This window comes from Pituophis catenifer, unplaced genomic scaffold (genome assembly GCF_029215685.1).
Source record: "Pituophis catenifer annectens isolate HBS135680 unplaced genomic scaffold, rPitCat1.0.hap2 SCAF_303, whole genome shotgun sequence".
NCBI classification, from domain to species: Eukaryota; Metazoa; Chordata; class Lepidosauria; order Squamata; family Colubridae; genus Pituophis; species Pituophis catenifer.
Window position 1 is genome coordinate 1 of NW_027257183.1, and position 18,536 is coordinate 18,536.

General features: G+C 42.7%; 1 protein-coding gene across 1 annotated transcript; it reads right to left on the reverse strand.

Moving 5' to 3' along the window:
* Positions 1-9,911: 9,911 nt before the first annotated feature.
* On the reverse strand, positions 9,912-18,446 carry LOC139326904 (vomeronasal type-2 receptor 26-like). Its single transcript, XM_070956646.1, has 6 exons — positions 18,404-18,446; positions 17,324-17,604; positions 16,216-16,443; positions 14,554-14,680; positions 13,477-13,819; positions 9,912-10,464 (listed from the first exon to the last, which is right to left on the reverse strand). The coding sequence occupies exons 1-6, from the start codon at positions 18,444-18,446 to the stop codon at positions 9,912-9,914; spliced, it is 1,575 nt and encodes a 524-aa protein (XP_070812747.1).
* Positions 18,447-18,536: the final 90 nt, after the last annotated feature.

Sequence of the window (18,536 nt, forward strand, 5' to 3'; positions counted from 1 at the left end):
TGACCAAGCCTTCTATGTAATAAATGTACGCATTCATCATGAGGCTTTATATTTCCAAATTTAGCTTTTGACTGAACTAACAGTAATGACTTATCCCTAATGACAAATAAGTCATTTTCTAATTCTGCAGTAACTACAGTGCCTTCACATTCCAGCAAACATTTGTTGTTTTTAAAAGTTACTGTAAACCCAGAATGTAGTAATGACTTTACAGATAAAAGGTTATATTTCAAACTAGGGATATAAAGCATGGGTAAAGGGTGCTTACTAATAGAACATTGAACAAGTCCCTCCCCAGCTACAGTCACATTCCAGCCATTAGCTAATTTGACCTTTTTAGTACTTTTCTTCATGTTTAGAAACAGTTTTCTGTTTTTTGTTATTGATTGAGAGGCACCACTATCAATCACCCACCAATCATCTTTTATATTATTAGATGAACTGGTTGCTAAATTACACCCTTTCCTGGGTTTAGCAGAGTTTCTAGCAGATACTTTCTTATTATTACAATATTTTGCAATGTGCCCCTTAGCCCCACATGCATAACAGTGTTTAACAATATTGACATTCTCATATACAGCTTCCACTTTTGGTTGCTGTTGCAACCTTAACTGGTCTCGTTCTTGCCTACGTTTGGCCTCATCCAGTAACCTACCAGTTATACTGGCCAATGTTAGTTCATCTCTAGACAATACTTCTAATGATGAAACAAAAGAGTCATAACTGTCATCCAACGATGAAAGAATAATATAAACTTGCTGCAGTTCAGTAAACACAAGGTCTTTCTCATGTAGCTCCTGGAAAAGCCCTGTCATGGAGTCCAGGTGAGCCATCATGTCTCCTCCTTTCTGAAGATGTAAGCGAAATAATTTCTGTGTCAAGTAGATATGGACACCCACAGAGTCACGAACGTAGAGCTTCTTTAGCTTTGTCCAACACCTCGCAGCAGACTCTTCGCCCCGGAAATGGACAAGTTGCTGGTCTCCCAGAGTCAGGCCAATGATGCATAAAGCACGCTCGTTGTCCCTGTGAAACTTCGCTATCTTTTTGACATCTTCTTCGTCATCAGCATTCAGTGCAGTTATGTCCGGTGGATTATTAACCACGTCCCACAGTCCTTCTTTTCGCAAAAGTAGACAGCATTTTGTGGACCAGGTAACATAGTTTGTACCATCCAACCGGGTTATGGTAGAATAACTTGTACCTTGCTCAAAAGCCATCATCTTGACTACTACACCCACTGCCTGCACTTCTCACTTCCACAAAAACAAATTAAAAAGCCCTGGAACGTTCTGGGCCCATAACTAATGTTAGGGTGTGTGTAAAAAGTATTTGTTGCATGTGCAACGAGCAGAGCAGAAACACACAGGGAAGGAGTTAAACGTACAGCTCGTGTGAGAATAATACTTTATAGATAACAAGCAGTCTCGGTGTAAGTAAAACAGTCCAAGGTCATAAACAGTAATATCAGTCCAGTAAGTATCTTCCCTTACCAAAGCAAACAGACTTTAGTAACTCTTGGTATACAGTACCATATAACAGACGCAGTAAGCAACAGGATACAATCAGGTATCAATCCGGAAGAAGCAGGAAGAAGGAACGCTTCTCTGTGCTGCTTATTTATGCACTGTAGCCTAATTACAGGGTTCAGCAAACCCTGATTACGTGGCTCAGTTGTTTCTTAAAGAAACAGATATATTGCCTGACCAACAAGTTAGGAGTAAGCTGCAAGCTGAACCTAACAACCATCATTTCAAGAAGCTGCCTGCTTATCTCTTCCTATCTGTAATTTAAATGTCCCTGAGCAGCTTCCCTCTGAGAGGACAGAGCATAAAGTATCAGGAAAATGATGAAAATTGGGCTTTCTGACTTTCTGCTGTAAAAGCTCTTCAAGATATAAGGAAGATTCTTGGTGTCATTTAGTCTTGATATTCTTGCCTGCAGCATCTAGAATTCCACTGAGAATTCAGACAAGAATTTGATAATGATAGTATTATAACAGGATAGGATTTGGCAGGATAGGATAAAAGGATATGCCCAATAGTTTACTATTCAGAGTGGCATTTAACTTGGTCCCAAAACAATTACAGATTAACAAGAGATATTTGTTACTGAGAACAGTAAAATATGCAAAATGAAGACAAATCCTAATAGAGAAGGGAAAACTTTCAAGATTGATTTCAACTATTGGCCTAGAAATGGATAGAAATGTCAAACCAGGGTCACCCCTTCAAAGTCTTTTTCAATCCCGCTCCCAAATTCTTTCTTTATATCTGCCACTACTTTGCTCTTCCACTACCACTATGCTGCATGTGTCTACTGTCCCTGCTTTGAACCAAAAATGTTATCACACTTCTTTTCAAAGCCATTTGTTAATAAAAGATCCGAACGATGCCATTTGTCAGTTAGATGGTATCCTTTGCCTCACTGAATGCAGGCCATGATGCACGCAATGACAGATCTCTGCACTTTTTCCTCAAAAATGCTTCAATCTCTCCTCCATTTCTTCTAAAGCAAAATAGGATCTGTCCACATGTCAAAATACTTTCTGCCCACAATTCTTTCCAGGATGGGTGGATTGAGGATGACCATATTTCTATATAAGATTACCCATACATTTTTTCATATTGACTCAGATCTTCCTTCCTTCCTTCCTTCCTTCCTTCCTTCCTTCCTTCCTTCCTTCCTTCCTTCCTTCCCCTTCCCTTCCCTTCCCTTCCCTTCCCTTCCCTTCCCTTCCCTTCCCTTCCCTTCCCTTCCCTTCCCTTCCCTTCCCTTCCCTTCCCTTCCTTTCCTTTCCCTTCCCTTCCCTTCCCTTCCCTTCCCTTCCCTTGACTATCCACAATCTTATTCATATTCACCCAAATATCTATTTCTTTTTCCAAGGTTATGGTACTTGGTTCTCCATCCATGCATTTTAGGAGGTCTTGAAAACCTTAATAACTAGAGCCGATCTTGATAGCGGACTTCGAGCCAGTTACTTTCTCTCAATCTAAACACCTCACAGGTTAGTATTTCCTATAAATACACAGGGAGAAATAAGAATAATAACAACAGGGTAGTTGTGGGGTAAATAGCAGGAGGAAATAGTATTAAGCCTGTTTACCACCTTGAATTATTAAAATAATAGAGGTGGGATTAAAAAAAAAACCTAAAGTAAATAAATCCATGTATTAAGTATGGATGCATGTGAAATGTTGTCTTTCTGCTATATGGAAATCGTTTCTTTTGGACACTGACCTTAACCAATGCTTAAAGTAAGTAAAGCCCTTCATTGGTTTTCTATTTTTGCTTTAAAAAAAACTTAAGATATAGCTAATACAACAGATTAGTTACCTGTCCATAACAATAGAGCTAGGATAATTATGATACATAAGGAAAACTGGTAAATATCAGCAGAGATTAATGACAGGCAGAGGCTGTGTTGAATCTGAGGTAACAACACTTTAATGAGCAATTATCAACCAGACACTTAAGATCTGCCTCAGACGAAGAACGCATAAACTCAGCCTGATAGCTCTTTTATATCAGCTGTCAGGCAGCTAACCAATTGGAGAACAGAATGTTACTAAACATTCCAACAGGGGACCAGCCCACAGAGCAGGCTCAATACACTACACCCCTTCCCACCTGGACCGCGCATGCGTAGTCTTGAAGATATGCCTGTCGATGCCGGATATGCCCCGATCTCCAAGGGCGTGCTGTCAGCAACCATTCCTGCTGGGACTGGGCTCTGTCATGGTCAGGAATGTCCCTGGACTCCATGGTTATCTCCGAACCACCTTCCGGACCCGGGCAACCCTCCTCAATTTCAGGTAAGCCTACAGCTCCCTGCTCTGGGGTGGCCATCAGGTCACTCGGTGATGTGCTCCAGGGAACATGCCGTAGTGCGCTTGCATGGGGTGGTGCAGGTGATTCTCTCTGCTCGATCACCCCCGCTTCCCTAACTTTGCCTTCCACCCCTTGCTGCCAGCTAGCACCATTCCATCTGGCCCGTAACTGATCCTGGTGCCGGAGCCAGACCTTGCCTTGTTCTATCTCCACTTTATAAGAGCAAGGCCCTGTGACAGCCACCACACGACCCAGTAACCACAATGGTTGCCCCCCATAATTCCGGGCGTAGACATGGTCGCCCAGGTTGAAACCCTTCATAGTGCTTATGGAGTCCATAAGCTTCTTTGGGGCATAACGGGGGTGTAATCTATCTAGAATTGTACACAACTGGCGGCCCATGAGTAATTCCGCTGGACTCCAATTCGTGACCTGGCATGGGGTGGTGTGCTGAACTAACAAATATTCGGCCACTCTCTCGTGCCACCCCCCGGGGCCCATCCGTCCCAGTGTCTCTTTAGCTGAACTAACAGCCCTCTCAACAAGACCATTACTGGCCGGGTGATAGGGAGATATTAAACAATGGCGTATTCCCAACCCTGTGAGGAACAGTTTGAAATTACTGGCGGTCAATTGGGGCCTGTTGTCCGACACCAAAAGGTTGGGTAACCCATGCGTAGTGAAAATGGAATGGAGGACTCTAATTATGGCTTCAGCCAAGGTGGAATGCATCAACCTAATTTCTACCCACTTAGAGAAAGCATCAGCAATAACCAAAAACATCTGCCCATGGACCAGTCCCACAAAATCTATATGCACGTGGGACCAGGATCCGGTGGGGTCCTCCCATTTCCTGGCCTGACCCTTTGGTGGCATCGGTCTTGATTCCTGGCACGGCCGGCAAGATGCCACCCATTCCGTGATGCCCTGGTCCAGGCCGGGCCACCACAGATATGCGCGGCCCAGAGCCTTCATGCGGACCACCCCAGGGTGCCCCAAATGCAAGGAGGTGAGAATGGACCTGTGCAGAGAATGTGGAATCACCACCCGGTGTCCCCACAGCAAGCACCCCCCCTTGAGTTGACGATTCTGATTTATGAACAACAAAAGGTTTCCACTTAGTCCCCAAGGTGCCAGAGGGCCAACCCCTGAGTACCCAGTCCATGACTTGGGAGATTTCCAGGTCCTGAGCCAATACTCGAGCAATGTCGGCAGCGGTCAGTGCAAACTGCGAGCTGTCAATCAAGAGGACAGTAGAGGCAGGTGCAGGGTCACAGAGGAGCAAGGGAACCGGGCAGCGGCTGAGGGTGTCAGCGTGGGCCAGATTCTTCCCCAGGACGTAGGTTAAGGTGTAGTTGTAGGCAGATAGAAAAACCAACCATCTGGTGAACCTAGGGGAGAGAACTTGAGGGCTTCGTCGGTTCCCGGCCAGGAGACCTAGCAAAGGCTTATGGTTAGTCACCAGAGAGAATGGCAGACCGTAAAGGAAATCATGAAAACATTTTACCCCCGCAACCAAGGCCAATGCCTCCTTATCAAGTTGTGAATAATTATGATCAGCGGGGGCTAAGGTCTGAGAAAAAAATGCCACGGGGGCTTCGCGGCCATTTGGGAAACGGTGACTCAGGACAGCACCACCCTGTATGGAGACACGTCACACGCCAGAACTAGAGGAAGGTTCTCACAATATTGCGTGAGGATGGAGTTTGAGACAAGCAACTTCTTGACAGCTTGAAACGTGGAGTCAGCCTTAGAATCCCAAACCCAACATGCTCCTCGATCCAACAATCAATGCAAAGGTTCTGCAACAGACGCCTTGTGCAGCAGGAACATAGCATAAAAATTGAGCAACCCTAGGAAAGCCTGAAGCTCAACTTTGCCTCGGGGGGGGGGGGGTGCGTCAAGGATTGCCCTGGTTTTCGTTGGCGTTTGATGTATCCCCGTGCTGTCAATCAAGAAACCCAAGAACTCAACCTAGGGAACAGCGACAAGGCATTTAGATTTCTTCACTTTGAGACCAACCCATTGAAACTTAGAGAGGACTGAACGGAGCCTGTCCATTAACGCGGTGGTGCTGGTTGCTGAAACCAGCACATCATCAAAATATGGAACAACCCCAGGGATCCCATGGAGCAACCTCTCCATCAGGCTCTGGAAAATCCCTGGGGCTACGCTGACACCAAATTGGAGGTGGCGGCACCAAAATGCCCCTCTATGGGTAACAATAGTATGCGCGTCAACTGTCAGATCATTCACAGGCAACTGTTGGTAAGCCTGTGCTAAGTCAAGCTTGGCAAAAATTGACCCGTCCCCAAGAGAATGCAACAGGTGCTGCACCACAGGAATGGCGTATGCGTGGGATTGTAAAGCCTGATTAATGGTTGCCCAGTAGTCCGGGCAGATGTGGATAGAACCATTCACCTTCATCGCAATGACAGTCGGAGTTTCCCAGCAAGCGTGATCCACAGGTTCCAGGATGCCTTGTGCAATTAACTTGTCCAGTTCAGCATCCATCTTCGAATGAAGGGCAAAAGGCACCCAGCATGGTTTAAGTCATCAAGGCTGTACGCGGGGGTCCAAAATAAATGAAACTGGGGTTCCTGTGTACATGCCTAGCTTGTCATCGAAAACGGAGGGAAATTCCTGACAGAGTGTTTCGAGTTCGGATGACCCTATTGGATGGACCCCTTGTATGGTGAAGCCGAGGGCATCGAACCAATTAAGGCCCAAAAGGCTTGGCAGTGGCCCGTCCACTATTACTAAAGACAACTGGCCGTAGAATTTTTTAAATTTGACTCGGAAAGTTCCACTTCCTATGACAGGAATTTGAGCGCCATGGTAATCTTTTAACAGGAGGGTACAAGGGTCTAACTGTCGTTTTGCCAATTTTGGGACAAGACGTTTAATTGTGCCCCAGGACACGATGGAAGTGGTTGAGCCTGTGTCAACTTCCATAAGGCATGGTTTGCCTTCAATCAGCACAGTGAGATGAATCTTTTGCTGGCTGACTTTGCTTGGAGGAACAACCAAGTTGACAGCGGAGGACCCCCACCTGCTCTGGACCTGCTCATTTGATGGCTGGAAACAATGTCCCTTCATGTCTTGAGGGGAATGTGCTCTCAGCTGCAACAGCACCGACCGACACACCTTCGCGATGTGGCCACGGTGGCTGCAACGGCGGCAAATTATGTCCTTGAATCTGCATGTGGAACGTTGATGCTTTTCCCCACAACTGAAACATTCTGTTCTGGTTGCCATCCCTCTCACATGGCCGGGCACTGTAGCCTTATTCCTCGCATCTTGTATGCGGCAGACCCCAGCTTCCTCATCAGAGTCAGACAGGTCCCATTCCGTCGTCTCGTTCACAGCTGTTGCTCCTCCCCCTGCCAGCATAGAACTTTGGCCCTGAGGCAACTCAGCTAATGACAGCTTGCCAACTCCGCTGCACACGCCTCATTCAATGCCATTTGGAATATCGTGATTCACAATTAGTCGCCTCTTTAGGCTTTGATCGCGCACCCCACTCACAAGCCTGTCCAGAAGGTAGTCGTCAAGGTTAATGAATTCGCAATGACATGCCGCTCTACGCAAAGCTGCGACATATTGGTTAATAGACTCCCCTGATCCCGATGGTAAAAATGCTGCCGGCGGGCAATTCTGGACGAGGCTGGTGCGTAATGTCGTTTAAGCTTTTTCATGAAATCCTCCCACGTCCCGGAGTGGATGGATTGGGGAGCCATTAAAGTCATGGCAGTATCAAACATTTCCGGCCCTCAGAAACTAAGAAAATAAGTGCGTTTGCACTCAGGAGTCAAGTTCGTGTAATCATTAGCAATCAAAAAGCAGTCAAAACGGGCCACATAGGCGTCCCATGTTTCATTACTTGGGTTAAAAGGAGGAAAATTTTGTGAGGTCACCATTTTCACAGTTTATTACTTGCCTCCTTCACCCTTCTGTGACTCTCATTAGGTGATCCTATCCTTCGTCGCCAGTGGTAAATATCAGCAGAGATTAATGACGGGCAGAGGCTGTGTTGAATCTGAGGTAACAACGCTTTAATGAGCAATTATCAACCAGGCACTTAAGATCTGCCTCAGACGAAGAACGCATGAACTCAGCCTGACAGCTCTTTTATATCGGCTGTCAGGCAGCTAACCAATTGGAGAACAGAACATTACTAAACATTCCAACAGGGGGCCAGCCCATAGAGCAGGCTCAATACACTACAAAAACCTTCTTAGCAGATTCATAGCACTTTGTCAGTTAACCATGGTTGAAAAAGAAAACTCCTCAACTCCTACTTTAGGAGTCTTCTTTTTCTTGGCAAGAGACAGGAGTGATTTACTATTCTCTTCCTCCAGAACCTTATTTCATTTTCCTACCTAGCCTAATTTCTGGAAATTCCTGTAGGCATCTCAGTTTAATGGGAGAAAATACATCTCATGGTTCTAAAAGAACTGGCAGACATTATGGTTGTCCAATCTCTTCTTAAAAACTTCCGGTGTTCTAGTATTAACAACTTCTGGAGGCAAGTCATTCCACTTATATTGTCAGGAAATTCCACCTTAGTTCTAGGTTAGATCTCTCCTTGATTAGTGTTGTGGTCCATCGGCAGCCTGTGGCGCTGCCAGAGGAGTTGGACAGTGAGGAGGCTGGGGAGGACAATGAGCTAGTCCTGGAGACAGGGGAAAGCCTGGACGAGGGCTCTGCGTCGGGGGCAGAGATGGGACCAGGGCCATTGGGAGTGATGCGTGGACTCCGGAGCCTCCAGAGGTGGATAGCAGAGAGGCAGAGGAACAGGAGGAGCCTGTTACTAGTGCACACATGCGAAGAGCTGCCAGAGCAACTAAAGCAAAATGGACGACTCAGGAGTAAGGCCAGGAGATAATTGGCCCCTCCCAGAAGGCTTAAAAGAGCAGCAATGGCTCTTGGGATCTTTGTAGGAAAGCAACATTGCTATATTTGTTTCTTGTCGGCATCTCTTGCTTCTGAACTTCATGGAGTTTTGCCAAGAAAAGCCTTTGGCAGAGTGCCAAAGGAGACAAAGGTTGGTCATAAGGCCAAAGGACTGTTTATGAAGAATCTGTTTTGGACTTTTTTGGCCCAGCTCCAGCAAGTACTGTTTGAGCCCGATTGCTCCCTGGCTGGCTCCAGCAAGCACTCTTCAGGTCTAGATGGCTTCTTAACAGACTGCATCTGGCTTGCCTTCCTGGCACCTCTCCCAGCATGAGTCCCATCACCTGATACCCATCTGTGCCCCCATGCACCCCGCTCTCCCTGCACATGTGGGGCAACTCTGAAATGGCATGTTGTGGCAATGTTGAACAGCATGCTGTCTTGGACATTGACACCCTCTCTGGTAGTTATCAGAGCCAAATATCATTTTGGCAACAGCATTTTGGCATATCATGCAGCCAAACTGAATTCATTGCAACAGTAGAAAATCTTTCCCTTTTGAAGAATAGGATTCATTCATGTTACTTTTACCAGTCCCTGGAGAATTCAAATGAATTGATGAAGTATAGAGTTCTGTAATGTATAGTGGACTAGACATCCTTCTATTGACATGCAATAGTCATATTATCTTGATGAATACATTAAGTAGGAGAGTATCTGTCTACCTTCTCTGCATTCCCTGGATAGTTGCTGGCTAGATAACAAACATTAAAGGACAAGAATAATCTTACATTGGTGATATATACATAGTGGTATAGAGAGAGCAAAATCTTCATCATATATGTCTGTGATATAATGTGACCAAAAGAACACATTATATCACAGACATAATGGCAGACTAAATTTAAAATTAATCTTTAGGATCATTTTCCGTCTTTCAGACACAAAACATTCTTGAACAAGTATGCTGTACTCTCAATATAAAGAACATTAGAAAAATATTTCTTTTTTACAAAGAGCACAAAGATCTTAAACTATAACATGCTTTCACTTAACCCAAGGATATCTAAATTGCAAGAACTTCCATAAGACTGAGATATTTTCATAAACTTTATTTTCAAATTGAACATCTTGTTTATCACATTGCATTGTCAGCAATGATAAATAAAAACATGGAAATATTATTACCTCCTCACTAGCTGTTCTCTTTTATTTAATTCAGGCTGGAAAAGAATAATATAACATTTGGGTAAAAAAATGCAAGCCAGTAACCCTGCGCTGGAGCCAAAGATGGAGAAGATTTCCACAGCCACCATGTGTTTGCCCTTGGTGCTCAGATAGGCTGGGAAAAAAGACAACCACACACTACAGACGATCAGCATGCTGAAGGTGATGAACTTGGCTTCATTAAAGGTGTCAGGCAAGTTCCTGGCTAGGTAAGCAACCATGAAACTGACTAGGGCAAGAATGTTCATGAAGCCCAAAACACAGTAAAACATGTAAGTTGACCCTTCATTACATTCTAGTATAATTTCTTTATGCAGGGAATACATGTCAAAATTTGGAAATGGGGCAGAGGTTGCCAGCCAAATGACACAAAGAGAAGCTTGAATAAAGGAGCAAGAAAAGACAATCGAAGTAGCCAATCTGTTTCCTGCCCATTTCCTTATTTCAGATCCTGGTTTGGTGGCCATGAAAGCAAGAACTACGATGATAGTCTTGGCCAGCACACAAGAATGGGAAATAGGAATGGAGTGGGAAAAGGGCCAGAATCAAAATAAAGTGTATGCAAGATATTCGGGAAAAAGGAGGTTTAGGCCTACCGGACTGGGAGTTATATTACAAAGCAGCATCGCTAAACTGGATAAGGGATTGGATAGATCTCAAGAATAAAAGAATGCTACTACTAGAGGGCTTTGAATTACAACGCGGATGGCATGCCTTTTTGTGGGAGGGAAAGGACAAGCACCATGGATATTTCCAGCAACATATTATCAGAGAATCACTGTACAAAACATGGCAAGAGATTAGAAAGCACTATACCAAAATTCCACGATGGTTATCGACAATGGAAGCACTAATATATCCCAACGCCATGGATATAGAGAAAGTGAGGAGTTATAAAGAATTACTGAACAGTGAAGGAGAATTACAAACAAGACAAGAATTACAAAATCAGGGTATAGACATTGATTGGTGGCCATATATGCAAATAGAATCAAGATACAAAATTGATCGGGCACAATTCGGATTCCAAAATGAACCAAATGAACTGGATAAAATATTACAAAGTACAGATGAGAAAATGATTACCAAAATTTATAAGTACCTACTAAAATACAAATTAGAAGAGGAGGTCGTCAAAGAGAATATGATAACATGGGCCAAAAATATAGGATATACTATTGAACTGGATAAGTGGGAAAATTTGTGGAAGATAAATTATAAGATGACATTGTCTATACCCTATAAGGAAAACCTTTACAAAATGTTCTACTGATGGCACCTCCCACCGGCGCGCCTGGCCAAGATGTTCCCAAATACGTCTCCAATGTGCTGGAAATGTAAATCACAGAAAGGGACATATTATCATCTCTGGTGGTCATGCCGAAGGGCAAAACAATACTGGCAACAAATTAAAATAATGATTGAAGAAATCACAAAACAAAAACTGGAAATGAGGCCGGAAATCTTTTTATTGGGAATAATCACAGCACAATACACCAAAGAAATAAAATATCTGATCATCCATATCCTCACAGCAGCATGTATACTCTTTGCCCAACATTGGAAATCTGAACAGTTACCCACAGAGGTCAAAATAATAGCTAAAATTACAGAATGTGCAGAATTGGATAAGCTCACAAAAGAAATACAAGAGAAAGATGATACTGATTACTATTTAGTATGGCAAAGATGGTACAGCTGGCTGGAGGCAAAAATAGGAATATAAAGATAATTTTTGACTATTCAATAGAAATGCATAGAAGTAAACAAGGAGTCAATTATATATATACATATATAACCATGTAAATATGTGAATGTACAGTCAGGTCCAGAAATATTGGGACATCGACACAATTCTAACATCTTTGGCTCTATACACCACCACAATGGAGTTGGAATGAAACAAACACAATGTACGTTAACTGCAGACTGTCAGCTTTAATTTGAGGGTATGTACATCCAACTCAGGTGAATGGTGTAGGACTTACAGCAGTTTGCATATGTGCCTCCCACTTGTTAAGGGACCAAAAGTAATGGGACAGAATAATAATCATAAATCAAACTTTCCCTTCTTAATACTTGGTTGCAAATCCTTTGCAGTCAATCACAGCCTGAAGTCTGGAACGCATAGACATCACCAGACGCTGGGTTTCATCCCTGGTGATGCTCTGCCAGGCCTCTACTGCAACTGTCTTCAGTTCCTGCTTGTTCTTGGGGCATTTTCCCTTCAGTTTTGTCTTCAGCAAGTGAAATGCATGCTCAATGGGATTCAGGTCAGGTGATTGACTTGGCCATTGCATAACATTCCACTTCTGTCCCTTCAAAAACTCTTTGGTTGCTTTTGCAGTATGCTTTGGGTCATTGTCCATCTGCACTGTGAAGCACCGTCCAATGAGTTCTGCAGCATTTGGCTGAATGTGAGCAGATAATATTGCCCGAAACACTTCAGAATTCATCCTGCTGATTTTGTCAGCAGTCACATCATCAATAAATACAAGAGAACCAGTTCCATTGGCAGCCATACATGCCCACACCATGACACTACCACCACCATGCTTCACTGATGAGGTGGTATGCTTAGGATCATGAGCAATTCCTTTCCTTCTCCATACTCTTCTCTTCCCATCACTCTGGTACAAGTTGATCTTGGTCTCATCTGTCCATAGGATCTTGTTCCAGAACTGTGAAGGCTTTGTTAGATGTTGTTTGGCAAACTCTAATCTGGCCTTTCTGTTTTTGAGGCTCACCAATGGTTTACATCTTGTGGTGAACCCTCTGTATTCACTCTGGTGAAGTCTTCTCTTGATTGTTGACTTCGACACACATACACCCACCTCCTGGAGAGTGTTCTTGATCTGGCCAACTGTTGTGAAGGGTGTTTTCTTCACCAGGGAAAGAATTCTTCAGTCATCCACCACACTTGTTTTCCGTGGTCTCCCAGGTCTTTTGGTGTTGCTGAGCTCACCGGTGCATTCCTTCTTTTTGAGAATGTTTCAAACAGTTGTTTTGGCCACGCCTAATGTTCTTGCTATCTCTCTGATGGATTTGTTTTGTTTCTTCAGCCTAATGATGGCTTGCTTCACTGATAGTGACAGCTCTTTGGATCTCATCTTGAGAGTTGACAGCAACAGATTCCAAATGCAAATAGCACACTTGAAATGAACTCTGGGCCTTTTATCTGCACATTGTAATTGGGGTAATGAGGGAATATCACACACATGGCCATGGAACAGCTGAGAAGCCAATTGTCCCATTACTTTTCGTCCCTTAACAAGTGGGAGGCACATATACAAACTGCTGTAAATCCTACACCGTTCACCTGAGTTGGATGTACATTCTCTCAAATTAAAGCTGACAGTCTGCAGTTAACGTGCATTGTGTTTGTTTCATTCCAACTCCATTGTGGTAGTGTATAGAGCCAAAGATGTTAGAATTGTGTCAATGTCCCAATATTTCTGGACCTGACTGTATGTTGGTTTGTTTTTTTTATTATTAATAAAAATATTTTAAAAAAAGAAAGAAATGGCTACTGAAAATATGAAGCTAAAAGCAACTTGTTGAAGGAGACATGCCAGTACTGTTGGCCGACCAATGAAAAGGAAAGCAGAAAGGAAGGAGAAGAGAAGAGAGGTGAGGAGAAGGTAGGAAAGGCTCTGGTTGTTGGCTTTGACAATTGGTGTGTCATTGTGTTTAATGAAGATAGCAAGCACAAGTACTGTCATGAAAGCCAAGGAGAATGCAAACACCAAAGACGTAATTCCTAAAATGTCTTGGTAAGATAAGAAGGAGATCTCTTTAACAATGCATGCATTTTGATAGAAATTTGCATACTGATCCCCTGGACATGGGACACAGTCATCTGCATCTGAAAAAGAACATAATACATTGTTTATATTACTACAACTGAATGCAAAATTATCGTATTTTTCAGAGTATAAGATGCACCTTACTTTTTAGGGAGGAAAATAGGGGGAAATAAATTCTGCCTACCAGATATTCATCTGGCTAGTCCCAGCACATTAGTTTGCTCACTGGTTTTGAGGTTGGGACTGGTTGGGGCATCAGCTTCAGCACATTAGTTTGCTCGGTGGTTTTGAGGTTGGGGCTGGTTGAGGCTGTGCTTCTAAAGCACAGCTGATTGTCAGAGGAAGCAGCAATTAGAAAAGCAGGCAAAGCACAGAAGATCGCTTTGCTCATTTTGGGGCTGAAAAACAGCTTCAAAAGCACAGCTGATCCTCAAAGGGAACTCCAGTGACCAAAGCAGCAAAGTGCGGAAGTGGTAAGAGAAGGTAGCAGCTGTTCTGGGTAGCCATTTTGGGCTCTGCGCACGGTTACATTCGGAGAATAAGATGCACCCAAATTTTCAGCCTCTTTTAGGAGGGAAAAAAAGTGTGACTTATACTCCGAAAAATACGGTACACATCTGAAACTTTGTGTATTAGAATGTAGTGGAAACAGGTCCATCATATTCTAAGGTGTGAAAATTTTAATTTTCAAGTGAAATGGGAGGCCAAGAAGCTTGAATAATAGAGACAGAAATCAACCAACCAACACATGATGTCTTATTCGATCAACAAATTCTATTGATGCATATCTTACCCTCTTGGGCTGAAATCTTTTCTTCTGCACATGGAAGGCAGTCATAGCAACAGAACAGTTTCTCTTCTTTCATGGTTTTTCTATGACCTGAAAGACAATGATCATTGCACACTGAAAGGGGCTGAACCTGAAAGGCAAAGGAAGAAAAGGAAAATGTTGAATTAGGTAGTGCCAATATGGGGGTTATAGAAGACATTCATTTATTTTTGGATATCCTGCTTAGAGTCCAACAAGAACTTTCTTCAACAGCATCTGTTCAATTAAAGAGATTTTAAGTCAAGTGATGAATCACACATGAAAATAGTAATATACCTATCATGAATAAATAAAATCATCTTAAAGAACCTCTGGAAGATGTACAGATGGGAACTAATACAGAAGATAGTGTTCAGTTCTCTAATTTATTTATTTTGCTTAATGAGAATCTTTTTAGAAACGTGTAATTTATTTTTTTGTAGCCAATGTTTGGGGAGAGCACACAAAATATAACCTCCAAAATCAAAAATCTGAGTGATTGATTGATTAGCTGCTAGAAGAAGTTTTGAATCTTATACACCACATAGATAAAGTCTTCTCAATGGATGATCCTTCACCACTATGGTTATTCAGATGTTCCAACAGGGCACTCATCACTATTATAATGAAGCCCAACAATCTTGCTGCTAGTAGTCCTCTTTTTACCTTTCCTTCCACCTATCCTAAAATTGTAAATTTATCAAAAAATGATAATTTGAGTCTGGTTATCTGTGGAACAATAGGTATAAATAAATGGTGATAGGAGGAAGCATTCAATTTCTAAAAAACAAAATAAAGAATTGGCAAACATTTTGGCTCTCGGCCCCTCTGGATCCGCCAGTGCTTTGCCGGGTGCAAATGAACACACGCACAAATGAAAGGAGGGATTCGATCCAAAACCCAGTTTAATGAGACCAACACAGCGGGGTACAGTAGGCACTGAGCTGCTAAGCAGAAACAAAGTCGGAGACGCCTTAGCTTCCCACCCGTACGGTTTTATAGGGCATGGACACAGTTAACTATCATCAGGCAATCCCTCACAGCTGTTACAGTCAAATCCGCCGCTTATTCCGTTCCGTTTGCCGTCGGTCGCAGGCATGTGATGTCATTCTCCGCCTCGCTATCATCTCTTCAGCTGCTGATGTACTTTCCCATTCCCGTTCCTGTAAACCGCCCCCTCTTCTTATATCCCATCCATCACCCACTATTGGTGTGCATGGTGTCCTAACGCAACCTCCCCCTCCACCGTGTTCCGTTGCTGGAATCCGTCTGTATGTTCCGGATCCTAAGGCGATATCCCCCCCCCCCTTTCATGATCTTCCATACCATCAAGGTGATGTGGTGTCGAGGAGTATTTGACACTCAACATTGGCAAACAATTGAACAATATCCTCCAAAGAGATCATTAAAGACCGCCAGGATTTAAGGGCTTTTCCATACTTAGTGTTGCCATTATTAGTCCAATATTAATAGTAAAGTACTATTTATTAAACTAATTTCATATAATAAATGTTTGATGAACAATCTAACACTTCACAAAGGGAAACCTTTGTTTGGGTACCCCTGCCATACAATATTGTCTTTGAATCTTTGCTTTCATTGACATCTTTGAAAGGATGGTCACACAGCCAGGATCAACCAGCCTACCTGATTAAAACTGGTGGGCCAAACAATGGCCTTCTCCTGAATGGTGAACTTCATAGCTTCAGAAGTATGTACATCTAAACTTCCAACTTTGACTCTAAGGAGGGATTGGTTTGGCAAGGTGATCCAGTTGATTATGTCAAATCCTGACACCAATTGTCCACTTTCATCAAAGGAAACAGGCTCCCCAGCATTATTGTTAAATGAGACAGTCCTCAGAAAATGATGCAACTCAAAGAGAAAAAGAAATAAAGTTGCTATAAAATTTATTAGACCAAGAGCTAAGAGGACTTTTGGAAGAGATCTAATATTTTCTTGATTAATTATTGATTTTTGTCATAGTATCCATAATATCCTTTAAGTATCCTTTAAGAATACTAGGATTCTAGTATATAAGAGCTACTGATTGAGTTCTATAGAGAATTATTGAATCTTTCATCTGCTTCTCCATAACTGTCTGGTTTGGATCTGCAACGTAACAAGACAAACACAGACTTCAACTGATAATTAGAACTGCAGAAAAAACAATTGCTACTAACCTGCCTTCCATTGAGGATCTATATACTGCACGAATCAGAAAGAAGGCTGTGAAAATATCTACAGACCCCTCACATCCTGGACATAAATTGTTTCAACTTCTACCATCAAAACAACACTATAGGGCACTGCACACCAGAACAACTAGACACAGTTTTTTTTCCCATATGCCATCACTCTGCTTAACAACTAATTCCCACAACAATGCCAAATAATTTACTAAGACTGTATTACTATTTTTCTTCCGTTTGCAAAGGAGCTTCTCTTTGCAAAGGCATCCTCTCAAATGGATCTTCTGGAGGCTGTTTGAGAGGCTCTCTGTTTGGGAGGCTGCATTTGCAGCCTCCAAAAGCTCCAAAAGGATCGGGGCGGCACATGGGTGGGATTACATTCGGTGTATAAGACGCACCCAAATTTTCACCCTCTTTGAGGGGGGGAAAGTGTGTCTTATACTCAGAAAAATACGGTACCTATCTGTGTACTTATCTATCTACCTAACTACATGTATACATACATACATACACATATGTACATACATACATACATACACATACACACATGCTCAAAATGATACCTTCCATGATCCTTGCTGGAGAAGATTCAGTTGACTTTTATCTGGCAGAACTTTGTGTTTCCTTTTGAATGAATATAGAGCACGCAAGGCATGTACCACAGCATAGACGGCATTGTAGATGGTGTAACTGTGGCTATTCATGTTCATGTCAAAAATCGAAGAAGGGAGAGTCTCTATCTTCTCCTCCCCAGTGCATAGACCATCAAAATTCTTCTCTCCGCTGGAGTTGGGAAATGCACATTGAAACGCACCTTCCCAAAAATCCTTGAGGGTCTGTATGTCTTTTTGGGGTAACGTTTAATAAAGTCAAAGCAAATTCCTCTTTGGGCAAACATTGAAACCACAGTAGCTATAAAAGAGTCTCCATCTTCATATCTCAGAGATATCATTCCAATCCACGTCCACCCAAAATGTAGCAATAACTGGAGAATTCCCCTGTATTGAAGCACATCATTTGGGAACATCCAGTGGACAGCATCTCCTTCATTAATTGTAGGTGCAGAACCATAGATAAGCTGAAAAGCAATTGAAAGGTGTTACTGTAATAGGCATGCAAAATTTGGTAATGGGATTGCTGAATTGCGTAAAGACAGTTTGTGATCCATAGTTAGAGACAGTAAAACACATCTACAGAGAAATTATTAAGTCTGTCATCTGCACCTCTATAGCTGTCTGGTTTGGTTTGCAAGCCAACAAGACAGACACAGACTTCAGAGGACAATTAGAACTGCAGAAAAAAACAATTACTACCAACCTGTCTTCCATTTAGGACCTGTATACTGCACGAGTCAAAAAGAGGGCTGTGAAAATATTTACAGACCCCTCGCATCCTGAACATAAACTGTTTCAACTCCTACCCTCAAAACGACGCTATAGAGCACTGCACACCAGAACAACTAGACACAAGTTTTTTCCCGAACGCCATCACTCTTCTAAACAAATAATTCCCTCAACACTGTCAAACTATTTACTAAGTCTGCACTACTACTGTATTAATCTTCTCATCATTCCCACCACCCATCTCCTTCCACTTATGACTGTATGACTGTAACTTTGTTGCTTTTATGCATTATGATTTACAGTCAGGTCCAGAAATATTGGGACATCGACACAATTCTAACATCTTTGGCTCTATACACCACCACAATGGAGTTGGAATGAAACAAACACAATGTACGTTAACTGCAGACTGTCAGCTTTAATTTGAGGGTAT

Excerpts from the sequence above, each read along its gene's own strand:
- LOC139326904 (XM_070956646.1), bottom strand. The coding sequence starts at position 18,446 with ATGTTAGAATTGTGTCGATGTCCCAATATTTCTGGACCTGACT. Across the intron at positions 14,681-16,215 it reads GGCCCACCAGTTTTAATCAG|GTTCAGCCCCTTTCAGTGTG; the intron begins GTAGGCTGGTTG and ends TTTGCCTTTCAG. Across the intron at positions 13,820-14,553 it reads AAAGATTTCAGCCCAAGAGG|ATGCAGATGACTGTGTCCCA; the intron begins GTAAGATATGCA and ends GTTCTTTTTCAG.